General features: G+C 29.7%; 1 protein-coding gene across 1 annotated transcript in view; it reads left to right on the plus strand.

Annotated features, from left to right (window-relative positions):
• Nucleotides 1-14,550, plus strand: part of LOC117178815 — a 91,526-nt gene that overhangs the window by 7,671 nt on the left and 69,305 nt on the right. The window contains exon 2 of the mRNA XM_033370306.1: nt 11,258-11,525. Within this exon, the coding sequence (XP_033226197.1) occupies nt 11,259-11,525 (267 nt within the window). The 5' untranslated portion in view covers nt 11,258. The remainder of the gene's footprint in view (nt 1-11,257; nt 11,526-14,550) is intronic.

Below are 14,550 nucleotides of genomic sequence, written 5' to 3' on the forward strand. Positions count from 1 at the left end.
AAGTAAAATAAATAAATTATAAAACTCTCAGGCTGGCCGCTGGACTGGAAAACCGGAAAATGGCTGGGAATTTGTTGTAATAGAGAAAATCCGGGAAACGACGGCGATTTTATTTTTTTTACTGTTTGAATTGTTATCGATTTCAATGATGACATCGTTCAGCTCACAATGCGTAATTTAAAAATCGTTTACTTTAGAAATTTTTCATTTTAGGTTTTTATTTTTAATTTAGAGAATTTCAAAATGCCGTCTTGAAGACTTAATAAACTAAAAATTAAAACCGTTTAAAGGTGAGAATTTTGTATAAAAAATATTTGCATTTTATTAACAGTAAATATAAATAAATTATTTTTAAAATGAATATGTAATTTAGGTATTAAAAGGGAACAATAATTCACTTTACAAAACGATTCGAAACCCGCTCAAGATTCAGAATTTTCCAGATTTTAACTTGGAAAAAATGAACTGTTTCAGTTCGAAATCTTAGTCATTAAATAATGTAAACGTCTGCCTAAAACTTTGTAAACTGTTTTTATATTAAAAATAACTTCACAATAATGTATTTGTAATTAAAGGCTTTCCTTAAATTTAAAATATTGTTTCAGTTTGAAATAATCAATTTTTTATGCATTCGATTAAACATTTTTTAATAAAAGAAAAAAGAACAAATATTTCATATGTAGCAATATTTGACGGTTCATTTAAGAATAATTAATTGAAACCAAATATTTTTAAATTAACAATTTGAAACTGAATTGCTTAATATAGAAAGCCTTGAATCGTTAAAATTTGGAAGAGCTTTTAAACTTCGAACGTTTCAATTTTGATGATTCTTTTTTAAAAAAATGTTACATTTGTAAGTGAAATTGTTGAATTTAGTTGTTCAAATAGCAATTGAAAACTTATTAATTGTATAGAAAAAATTGAATTATTTTAAAACGCATTTAGATGTTTTAAAAACATTTAAAATTAATTTAAAGCTTGAAATGATTTCAAATAATTTAAAGGTTCAAAAGAATAAAAACTTCTTGGTACGATTCGTAGGAAAATTGAAAATAATTTTACAGTTTGAAATATTATTTAAAAATAATATTCAAAAAGATTTGAAGATTTCCAAGATTGTTAAAAAAGAATGTGGAAGATTTTAAGAATTTTCTTTAATTTTCCAGGGGTTTCTAAATGTTATAGAGAACTTTCTTTTCATTTTAAAAGATATATAAAAATTTAAAAAAATTTTAAATAAGTTTAACGTTGAATAAATTTAAAACAACTTCTACATTTCTCAAGATTTTGAAATAAAATTTTGAAGCCTTACAAGGATGTTTAAAGTATTTAGTATAAAAATAATGTAACTTCCAATTTAAGAAATATTAAGTTAAACAAATTAAATTTTTTAATTTTTAACGTATTTAGCATGAAATTGTTAAAAATAATATAATTTAAAATTTTTTTAAAGTTTACTCATTCTTTTAATATACACCTTTGAAAATGATGACGTGAATTTATTTAGCTTAAAATCGTTAAGATAATATAATTTAAATTTTTCTTAAATTCACTGATTCTTTAATTCACACCTTTGAAAATGATAACGTGAATTTATATTTTTAGAATTGAATCTGACTCTTTGAACTCATTATTTTTTTTAAATTCTAAATTTTGCAGTTTATGTAAATTTCATGTGAAGTTGTTTAATTGAAAAGTGTTAGAGCCTTTCATTTTTTAAGTTTAAATTACTGAGCAATTGAATACATTTTTTAATTAAAAAACTCTTACAACTCAATTTCAAAAGTTTAAAATGTAAGAGTTTAATTTTGAGTTCTTTAATTGGTAGATTATTTTTTGTTACTGCAAATGGAAACATTTTTAGCTTTAGAGTTCGAATTTTTTAATTTTATTGATCGTGAAAAATGTTTGCGAACCTGGAAAAAACCGGGAATTTTAGTGTTGGATTAAAACGGCTACCCTTGCATAATTTTCAGTATCAGAATCAGTACCTCATTGAGGATTTTCATCGAATTTTCCTGGCGAAAATTAAGATGATTCGAAAATAAATGTTAAGTATCGGAAAATTAGATATATATTAGGGGTTTAATTGTTACAAGTATTTACGGCAGGGAAGTGGAAGAAAAGATGATTTTAATATACAAGAACCACAATAGCCAAGTGCAGGAAAGAAAGTAAGGTGACAGAATTAGAAAAATTGGATTTTTACGTGCTTACGTTGATCATTCACAGGAAAAATTATACTTTTTTCATAAATATTTATGCAGTGCTCCCAACGAAAGCTTCTTACTTCACTACACATGCGTCGCACTCGGCATCTGGTTAGTTATTATTCGCGCGCAGTTTAAGATGCTAAAAAATATTATTTTTATTGCTTATTATAAATAAAGACATTTCGACTTATAAAAATGTCCATTACATCGATATCAATGAATCTTGGTAATAGTAAAAATGAATCAAATACATATTCTGTGAATTAAAATTATCCTTTAGATTGTGTACAGAATATGTATTTAATTAATTTTTATTTTTTTTTTATCAAGATTCATGAATTTCTATCTAATGGCATTTTGAAAAGTAGAAATGCCATCATTTATGATAAAGAATAGAAATAATGTATTTTAGCATTTTAAACCGCGCGCAAATAGCAACCAATTAGACGTCGAGTGTAACGCATGCGCAGTTGAGTAAGGATCTCTTCTTGGGAGCACTTGATCGATTGGTATTTTGATTCTACTACTTGATTCTGAAATTCATGTTATGAAAAGGTGTCCTTCATGTATTTTGATAATGAATTTACTATTTAAACAAATCTGAAATGCACTTTTGATTTTATCACATATTCTATTATGATAAGATCACTATTTTTGGAGATTACCTATTTTGACTATTATTAGTTAGAATATTTCATAACAGATTTTATCATTTTAACTCTACATTAAATTAATAAAAAATTAATATAAATGGCTAAAATAGTACAAAACAATATTAACAATATGATAAATACGTTGATACAATGATTGACTTTTCACTGATAATATGATTTTACCTAAAACTGTGTTGATATCAGCCGGAAATTCATTTTCAAGTGGATCCAAATTTTCTGCTTCGTCTAAATTCATCAATTGAACGGGTTGGATAGTATTAACTTCCGGATCAATTACATTTCCATCTATAATAATTTAATTCGTATTGATTAAAAAAATATAATTTAACTGATGATCACTTTATTTGAGGTTAGGTTTCAATTAACCCCAGAGCTTAATTACTTACTTTCATTTTCCTCACGCACGTTTCGAGGTATACTGGTAAGTGTTCGGTGCCTTCGAACACGTGGCGTACTTGCCTTAGGCATTTTCAATCATTTAGAAAATATTATAAAGGAATAATATTTCAATTTCACTGCACTCTCAAAAAAAAATAATCATCACTAATTCTGTGAGCGCATAGTGATGGTGTTACGGTAGGAAATCGGTTTGTCCTGGTCTGGCCCAAATCTGGGCCACAGCTTTCTACCGATCAGGGACAGATCGGGAATCCCGGTCGGGGCCAGATCGGTATTAAGTATGAAATCGGGCGATTTCTGCACGGGTAAGACCATATTACAGGCATTCGGTTCTATATAAGGGGCGAGCCATATTATATATTTTTATATTATATATGTATATCATAATTATTATATTATTATTTATATTTTGCCTAGAAGTCAGAAAGAGATGAATGAGATTCTCACTATGTAGTTTAAAAATAATACGCCTGCTGCGCGGGCACATTCTCATTACAGTCATAAATTGAAGCAGAAATTTTTTCTATTTGTTTTTAAAGAAGGTTCTCAAAGCACCTAAGGCTTTGTTGATTACACTCTTATTACAACACTCGAGCTTTGCGCTCGATAATTTGTGTTCAATTGATATTGGATTGATTTTTTTGAAAATTTTAAAAATTCTGAAAAGCATATAAGGTGTAGACCCCAGTGAGTCACATGCGAGCAATGAGTGGCACCCTGGATTAATTTCTTTGTTTATTAAAAAGGTTAGTTGAAATCAAAATGTAAATGAAGGTTGAGCAAAAATCAGCAAGCACGCAGAAATAAGAACCTTATATTTGAGTGAAAATCAAGTTAAATCTACCAATCTTCCAAATACGTATATGGAGAGCACGAAAGTTCAGTAAACCTTACATTTATAGGCAACTAAATATGACTATCATTCATGGTTACCAGTACCGATTTTTAAGTGATGCTGACCTGTTGATAAGTAGATTTTACCGATCCAGTGGCTATTCTGCACAGTTCCTCAATGCTGCAATTATGAATTATCATGTGATTTTAAGGGTGTTGGTTAAATGCAACTTTGAATTTTTTTGTATAGGTACGCTACTGACTCAATATACATTTTTTCCGAAGGATTTTCGAACGAAAGAAAGAAAACTTTTCGAATATCCTGGGTTTTGCAAGATCCTCAGATCAATAAGGGATCGTTCACAAACTACGTAACGCGTTTTTCTTTTGTTTAAATAAAGATGAGAATATAATTTCCGTGAAGTGAACAGTGATACAGCGATATGGAAAAAAGAAAAACGCGTTACGTAATTTGTGAATGATGCCAAAAATGTTGAAAAATCAACAAATTTGTTGAGGAAATGATTATTTTCACGACAAATATGAATTTTGCGAAAAGTAAAAATCAGCGGGTAGTAGATGACAGCATTTGAACAGTTAAATCGTTTGCACATTTATTTTTTTACTCACAATTCTGACATAATAGCAGAATTCTCGAGATATACCAGGTTTTCAAAGGGCCACGTCTTGATGATGGTGACCCTAAGTTTTGCAAAATACGTTGCGAAATGGGGAAAAATGCAGACAAAATTGACATACCCTGTATGTGCCTTGTAACTGTATTTGTGATCAGCCACCAGGCTAGCTATCGGTTCAGTGGATTTTACATTTCTCACAGTGTGCAATACCAGGGAATAGATGTTTGTTTTATTAAAGAATAACCGTTAAATCAACCTTAATTTTATTGTGACATTTACGAAATGCTATGTGATTTTGACATTTTCACCCTCTTATTAAGAGCAGTTTATACTGTTGCGGCCACAAGAAACCTTCTACATTTCTTGATAAGTAAATATAACATTTCTTTTTTCGCTGTGTGTTTCAATGTTAAATTGCATATAATATGTTCGGCGAATAATTTTCACACATAAAGCATAAATACTTATTAATAACCAATGCAGATATTGCTGCCATCATGTTTTAGTACTAAAAAACAACTAATTCACTTACACTTACAAAAACACTCGTGATTGAAGCGTCTCCAACAGTGAAAAGCCAAATCTTGAACAATTGAATGATAATAGTGTCACTAACTGGGGTCTTCACCTTAACTTTTTAATTTTTTTATCGAAATTTAAAATGTCATTAGGGATAATTTTCAAACCTTTTTGTCGTATACCAGAAAATTTCACAAAAATTCCTAAAACTCATAAAATTTTTTTTTTAATTTTGAAAAAGCTCAAACTTTTTGAATTTTTGTCTTATCAAAAAATTTACCTAATATAGCTTCTGATTATATTTGATATCTATTAAAGAATTTAAATGAAATTTCTAAATCTATCAGAAAAATATTTTTTAAATATTTTTTTGAATATTTTCAAAATGTCTAAAAGTAGGGTAGAGTGGGGTTAAAAGTGCCAGGGGGGAAAAGTAACACATACGATAACACAAAAAAAATAATTTGTATGGCGGGGTCAAAAATGACCAAAGTTTATTTTTCATAACACTGCGCCCAAATTAAATGAGGTATTTCCTTGTTTTTCACATAAAAACATATATAAGACATTGAAGTTCCACATTTTATAATATGCAGCACTTTTTCTCCGCGGCACTTTAAAGCCCACTCTACCCTATATAACTTTTCTAATTTTCATCAAAATTGAATATTTCATTTAGATAATTTATTAGCCTTCTCTACCCATCTATATCCAAATTTTACAAATGCTCTAAATGTTTTAATTTTCGTTGGAAATATCTGGTTAACGAACTTAACCTTCATTTTGGGACCCTCAGGAAACGTGTTAAAAGCTGACTCGATTGGAAAAATGCTTCAAAAGTTAGCGTGGTTACAACATTCAGGTAACGATACATACAGGCATACAGGCATACATACATACATACAGACATACAGACATACATACAGACATACATACATTGACAAAATGTTATGATTTTCGGACTCTGTCACTGCCGAAACGTAAAGATCCGATAAAAAACACACATCGAAAATTTAGACCTTAACATTACACTCATGAATGAGAATGTGAAAAAGAAGTCCGAATCTCAACTTGCATTTTTGATTGCTTTGTTCCTTTTGTGTTAAAAACGGACCACACAGAAGGCAGATCATAACGCTAAATGATACATAATATGAAAGATGTGGATCATTCAAAGAAGTACTTTTTATTCCTAAATGTTTTTTAAATTATGCCTACATAAGGAGATTTGCGAAAAAAATGGTTATGAATAAGTTCATAATCTATTCCACTTGCTGAAAGGTTTTCAACATACATTCAAGGCAGTTGTTGTGCTAAAAATAAGATCTCTAAATATATATGATCTAAATTTATATATATGATTTATATATATGATATATATGATCTAAATTTGTCCAAATCTAGATATAGCAGTTCAAAGTTCAATAAACAATGTTTTTCGATCAATAATTCAATAATTAATAATTCAAAAATAAAAAATTTAAGTATAAACTAAGCATTCTGAGAGGGGAAGGGGAGGGGGGTAAGAGAGGTGCTTATTGTTGTATATTCCTAATATAACAATATTCTTAAAGCGGGGGGGGGGAGTCAGGAATGGGGAAAAGTATGCTTGCGTAATACTTGATCGGCCCCTTATTTAAAAACTATTTTTTCAAACTTAACACATGATAGATTTCATGATATTATTATATAAAAATTAATTTCTATAATTAAATTGGAATAATGAAAATATTACCTTCAGAAAAAAAATGTCTAACCTCCAATTCTTCTTTGGTGGAAAAAAACTTTCCAAAGTTTATCACATATTTTTTCAAATTCTATACAAATTATTAACGACAATTATTAATGTTTGACTTTATAAGTTATGTCAATCATTACGGTATAGTGACAATCTGATTCAAAACCATAATTTTTTTTTTAAATTTTCTATTAAAATATATACTTCTAGACATTTCGTTCTGACACAAAACCTGCGGTGTGAGGTTACATAATTGCCGCACACTGTGCTGCACGTCGTGCACACCCTTGTGCTCACCTTGGGTGAACATTCATTACCCCCAAATTGTGCGGTCGTAGTGCTTACGTTCTTGGTGACACACCCTACTCACACGTCGTGCGGATACCTTGCGCCCTTATGCATTGTTATCTGGGAGCCATCATTTGAAAACTGGGAATACCTTTTCGGATCCTGCTTTGGCATCATTTTGAAGAAAAAGTATCTGAATACTCACCCTTTAAGCTTTGGGTTTAAACATTAGGAGCCTTCTTCATAAATAAACAAATGGTCAACAAAACATTGTGTATTTTTTAGTATCCATCGACGTATCTAGCAGTAATTTTTGTATTTCACAACAGGAGTTACATATAAAAGATTAAGATTTGGAGCAGACATGCAGAAAATGATTACAGTTTCATGTTGTGATGTCAGCTGAGAATATGTCTGCACGTCAAACGCCAAACAATAATACCGGTTGCATGGGACAAAACATAATATTTTTTTAACGTGGACAAAAGTGATGTTTCACCATAAATGTATGTATACTCGTATATATATATATATATATATATATATATAATCATTGTTTGCAAAGTTATTTAATTCAATCATGGAAACTTCCAATGAAAAATAACTTTTGTCTAAAATTTTGTAATCAATAAATAAAAAATACAAATTTCTTTTTATATCTAGTACATATTTTCTACCATACTATTTCTCATTTGTGAAAATTTAGTTGCATTCTTTTCTTTATTTCTAAATAATTCTGGTTACAGAAAAGATGAAAAATAGGTGCAACGTCACAAGGCTCCACAAGCCTTTCAAATAAATTTGTCGCATGAATACTTTTATAAGTTCTTGTTTTCATGGCAATGAACCTAATTTTCAGTTAAAAAAATAATTTTGAAAAAATATTCTTTTAAAACTTACTTTTTTCGAAAGTGCCCTCTGCGTGGAGAATTACCCATATAATGATTATTGTTTGTAAGTTTAAAAATTTTTCCATAATAAGTAATCATTTTTATCTAATTCAGAAGACATAACTATTAATATTATTTTAATTCTTAAGATCATAAAAAAGTTTTCTCTTCCATACGCCTGACTTTTGGCACGACTCGTACACCACCGAGATATTTTAGGATGTCCAATTATGTCAGATATTATGTTGAATATTTGCGGGATATATTATTTGCAAATATTTAGCGTGATATATATATATATATATATATATATATATATATATATCCTGCAAATATATATAGGACATCCAAAGGATATCTTTGAGCATTGAATGTATACCGGAAAACACGGATTTTTCTAAGAAAACAGAGAAAATCGTGATAAGCATCCTTTCAATACTATACAATTTATCCCACCTTTCATGTGGTATATTTTTAACCTAAAAAACCGAAAAAGCAAATTGATATTCGGACTTATTTTTGTTTTGAACACCCCTAATTCCCCCTCTCTCGCACACCTAAATTTTATTTTAATACTTGTCAAGAAAGAATGAGACAATCTGTCGGTTGTAACGTAACAAAAATTTTAGATTAGGGATCTAAAAATGATTCCAAATGTTTATTTGAGAACGGGCACAAATTCTTTTTAATTCAATATTTTTCAAAGTAATAAAGATAATCAATTTTTCTTTTTTGATTCTCATTGTACGTTTCTTATTGGTTTGAAAAAATATTAGTCAGTTACATATTAACAAAACGACGAACGTTTTTCTACAACTTTTTTTAATATACTATTTCTATTTCTTGTAGCGTTTTTTTAAATATTTCTAATTATATACATCGTTTTCAAGATAAATTTGATACAAAATATAACTAAGGTTAATTTTAACGGTTAAATTTTAAAATTTGTATCTTTTTAATATTGTGTTATTGTTGATTTTGAAATAAGGAGGAATCCCTAATTAGAATAAAAATAAAAAATTTGATTATGTAAAGTATTTTGAAAAATATTGGATTTAAAAAAAGTCCATTTTGGTCAAATATTTTTTTATGCGAAATGTTGTGAGACATAAATACCTGTAAAGTCTTGTGTGAAATCTTCGACTTAAAACTCTTTCAAATAAAAAATCGTCCAATCTTTTATGTTCAATTTAAAATGAAATGTAATTTGTAAGGCCACAATTCCCGAATTATTTAATTTACTAAGTTCTAATATGAAAATAAATGATTGATTCTTACATTTTTAATTGCTCAATTCAGAAAGTTTCCAATTTTACAAAATGTATATTTTTGTAGTATTAACAAGCATTTGAGCTAGAAGTAGTTAGGTTTCTTGTGTATAATAACTAATTTTCATAAAACATGCATGATTTTAGGCCTGCTCAGTCTCTAGCGAGTCAAAAGTGACGTTAGAGGTAAGTAATGAAAATGATCAATCAGTTGATCGCGTAAACAGATTCTTTGACAGATTGGACCAAATTTTCTAAAATTTCCTTAATTCATATTGAAATAAAGAGAATGCTTTCAAAATAGCTTCATATGAGCAGAAATCATGCCTTAGTAACAAAAAAGGTCTGAAATCATGCGTTTGTTATAAAAAATATCATATATACCGAGGAGGAGGGTAGTTTTTACGACTTCTGAAATTGTTCATGACTGTCGAAAAAGTCAAGCTTCTCCCGCTTGGTGCATAATATACCATTTTGCCTTCTGATGTTTCATTCTGAAAATGTATAATTTTGAGTCCCTTAAATTTAAAAATGTACAATTCTTAACGTTGGAATTTGAACTTTTCAGTTTTGATGAATTTGAATCAAAATAAAAAATAAAATTTTGTAAATGTTTTGGAAAGATTTTATTCTAAAATTATAAAAATATTAAAGGCTACCTATTTGTTACTGTACAATACTATACTTCAAATTATAACTAAAATTTCTTTAATTTTTATGGTTTTCATGTAAATAGTGTACAATTTGAAATGCGCTTCATTTAGAGATTGTTTAGTTTTTCATTTGAACACAAAGGTTTGCAAATTTGAAATACTATTTGAAATGTTTCACTTTCCATTTAAGTTTTAAGTTGTAATTTTAATGGCCGTTCTGTACTTACATTATTTAAGTACCTGACTTTACAGTCCAAATGTTCTCAAAACAAGGATAATAGGGTGATTTTCCACGAAAACAGGGGAATAATAAGCATTAGATTTCTAAGATTTCCAGTAAAAACGTTATAAATTTTTAACAAATTTTTCTATCAAAAAAGATTTTCTACCTAAAAAAATGAATTTCCAACCCAAAAAGATGTATTTTCAAAACTAAATTTAAGTTTTCAAGATAGAAAATCGATTTTTTTAGCAAACAGTTGACTTTTAAACTCGAAAAAAAAACGAATTTACAACAAAAAAGTTAATTTCCAACAAAGGAAGATGAACTTTTAACAAAAAAAGAGTCTACCATAAAAGATGAATTCTCAATCCAAGAGGACGCGTTTTGAACAAAACATTTCATTTTAAGATTAAAAAACATGATTTAAAAAAAATAGTTGAATAAAAAAAGGTCGAATTAAAAAAAATATATATACACCAAACTCTCGTTTTTAGCCACCCGGTTCTCGGTCTTCTTAGAACTGCTTGCTCGCGCAGTTTCTCAGGGGAGTAGGGCGAGTCAGGCGGCCCTCACTGTTTACGTTTCTATCCCCCCGAAATCAGTTTAAGTCAGAAACAAAAAAATTACATTTTCAATCAAATAGTAAAGATTTGGACCAAACGAAGTGAATTATGAACTAAACATAATATAACGTAATAACTGAAAAGAATTAACTTTCAAACGAAAACAACTAGATACTCTTATTGGGTTCTATTAATCCAGTTCGCATTTAAAAGAAAAAACAAGGAAAAGGAAAAGTTTCATGCACACAGGGGAGTAGTAGGAATTCGTTTAAAAATGGGAGAAGAAGGGGAATAGGGAAAAGAGTGTGAAGTGTGATGTACGGTCCCTAAGAGATAAAAATTGTTTGATTGTAGTATGCCACACCGAAATGGAAACTGCATTACCGAAGTGAGTTCTGTAAGAAGTCTATCATCAGATGATATCTCGTCAACAAAAGGAAAACGAAAAAAATCGTGTTGGGCACGAGCTACAGATCCGGCCCATCGCCGGGGTCAACGAATTCAGCTGCTTCAGATGCTCGTCCTACCCTTCATTCCCATTCTGGCCCTTATCGTTCAAACCGCCAACACACTTCACGATATTCTCATTTATCGCCAAGAAGTTTCTGACATCGAAACCCAGGTGAGATAAGGCCATTAATTCTAATAAGGTTCCATATAAACTTTTCTCCAATTCAACTTACCTCATACTTTATTCAATATTTTTCTCCATCTGCTCCATGAAAGAAATCAGTTAGCTTTGTTAAATAATTCAGAACCAATTCTGTCTATACAGAAAGTTATGGAAGTCTTTTATGCTATTCTGAACAAATTGAGTACCGTAGGACGCTAAGCGGAACATGTTTCGAGATTTTTATCAGTAAATTACACGAAACAATAATTTTTTTTGAGTTATTTTTTTAAGCTAAAACATTTAATTTAGCTATAAGTAATTAGTTATTGAAATCCAAAGTATGTGGCCGTCTTTACTTCTTAGTAGTATGGGGCAAAGGCGTCCAATTTCAATAAAACGGCAAAAACTGCTATTCTGTAACACTGAATGACAAAATATCATCATTTATAAGTTTCCTTGTTACTTTGAACTAAATAAGACTAATGAGATAAGTAATAGTGTAACCTAATGTGTTGCTTCGCGTCATATCCTTATAAGCATAAGAACCTCGATAAGAACACAAAATAAGAATATAATCCAGAAAATTCTGCCTGTTCGAACTTCAAGAATGGAATTCTGAAACATCTCAACTGATTATTTGAAAACAATATTCGTTATGAAATATCTGAAAATGTCCGACTTTCTTCTACAAAGTCGCAACTTTTTATAAACATTATTCTACAGCAAAAATCAAACATTTTATTTGAGTTAAAATTTGGGATAATTTTGTCAAGATGATAAACTATATGATATGTAAAATAAATATTTAAAAAATTCTAAGTAAAGTTTTGCAAGCGTTTTTTAATTGACTTAGCCAAAATAAGGAAAAGAACAACCTTACATAAATATTATCTTTATAAAAACTTCCTAAAAGAACTGAATAAAACAGTCTCTAAAAGAAAATTTAACACCGGTTTCTCCAGCGTGTCCCGGTTAGTTTCGGCTTACGGTAACTATGCTATACTGCAGTATACGGCACTTATTTTTGACAAATTTACTAAATTCTTAACTTTATAAATAATACAGTATTACTCAATAAGGTTTAAAGAATCATACCTACCTTTTGAAGAAAAAAATTATAAAAAAAGATTGCAAAATGCAAGTGGATTGGTTTTGCATAAATCAATCTGATCGGTAGGCAAAGAATAGTAATATAACGAGAACTGAACAAATACACCACACCCCCCTGAGCTCTATTCGTATCACTACCGGTGAAGACTTTAATTAGAGGTAAGTTTCCACAAGGACGTAGAATCGAATGAAAAGTGCGAGCTGCAGAGTAATTGAGCGATTCCAATAAAAGCCAAAGCTCGATCATAATTAGCGTAGATACATACGAAACCTATTTAAACTAGTGAAAGTACTCTTAGTGCTGTATAAAAACAATTTCTAGTTATACCAGACATGATTTTTTTCATTTCCTTCCTAATAGAGGGAAGTTTGTAATTACCTAAATTTTCATATATCATTTTTTGACATTTCAATATAAGCAGACCCCTAAAAATCATAAATACAGTTTTCTTAAATTATTGTGTGTTTATGTAATTTTTTTTGTTTATCACATCTCGTAAAGTAAAAGAGCTATGATCATGAAATCTGGATGAATTGTAGCTCCTGCCGATATCTAGGTCTGATAGGATTTCAAACAAAACTAGTACATTACGTAGCAAGGGCCGAAACCGATGAATGGCGGTATGCAGGTGAGCGGGTATGAAACTATTTTACAAACCCTAGAGTTTCCAAGTCTCTTATTACAAACCCTACAGTTTTCAAGTCTCTTATTATAAATCCTACGAAAGCCGCCATTTTCGATGTTCTTTTTGTGAAAATTCACTTTGTTTGTATGAGGAAAAACTTTTTCGATCATCAAAATACAAAAATACAATATCTATAGTGTATTTGTTCGCGACCTTGAGACGCATCGATTGATCTACTGTTGAACCTTTTATGATTGGGACACGTGAACCCCGGTTCACGGTATTCCGGTTGGCCCTACCAATTAAAAAAGACGCCCAAGTGTTCCTATCTTCCCTTGATGATCTCTAAGGCAAGGGAAATATGCTTTTGTTTCAAGACAACTTTTTTCTGAATATATGATCTAGCAATATCTGTTTATAATTTTTTTAAATATATTGATTACCTTATGTACATGAGTAAAAGTTTTTAAATATTGGAATGTGACAGTACTGTAACTGTTCGCTTGTTAGAGAGCCTTCGATTGACGTATTGAAAGAAACATAAGCTTGAAAAATAATCAAAGCGTCAATTTTTTAATTTTCGAGAGAAAACCTTCCTTATCTAAATGAGGAAGCGAATTTATTTGATACCTATGAGGACACAAAGTGTTCATAAAATGATCAGAAATAAATATGTACACCCATATAGTGATTGTACCCATAGAGTTGCAAGGCGTTCTGTTTTTACTTTAATTTGTTTTAAGCTGTTTTCAAGTTAAGAAGTTTAGGTTAAGACGCTTTGGAATTATGTTTAAAACTGCATCATATTTTCACATTTTTTGTCAAAAATAACAATTTCTGTAGAAACTTCCACATACACAATGATAAAAGCATCCGGAGTTCCACATTTTTCACTTTATTTTATACATCCCAAGTAATTACTTGTGTAGTCTTCGTACTCTTTATATCCTTAGTTCTTCGAGCCTTCAACGGATCTCCGGAAGTGCCTTCAGCAAGTGGAAAAGTAGCTCGAAGTATTGAGCACATTAGGGCGTTCTTTATAACACTTGACAACAGACATGCACATAAAAAGATCAATAAATATTCATCACTCAATATACATCAATATATCTTTATCTCCCTTTTTAAATAAAGACATGAGCATGAAAGTGTCAATCCAATAAGGGCAAAAAATAAAATTCTGCAGGATGAATAAAAAACGTTGTATACTCCCTTCGAAAAGTTTTCATGCGCCCATTTTTCAGCATGTAAAATTTTTTTATTTTGGATCGTTAATAATATCTGAAATAAAAAACATT

The sequence above is a fragment of the Belonocnema kinseyi genome, chromosome 8 (genome assembly GCF_010883055.1).
Source record: "Belonocnema kinseyi isolate 2016_QV_RU_SX_M_011 chromosome 8, B_treatae_v1, whole genome shotgun sequence".
Lineage (NCBI taxonomy): Eukaryota > Metazoa > Arthropoda > Insecta > Hymenoptera > Cynipidae > Belonocnema > Belonocnema kinseyi.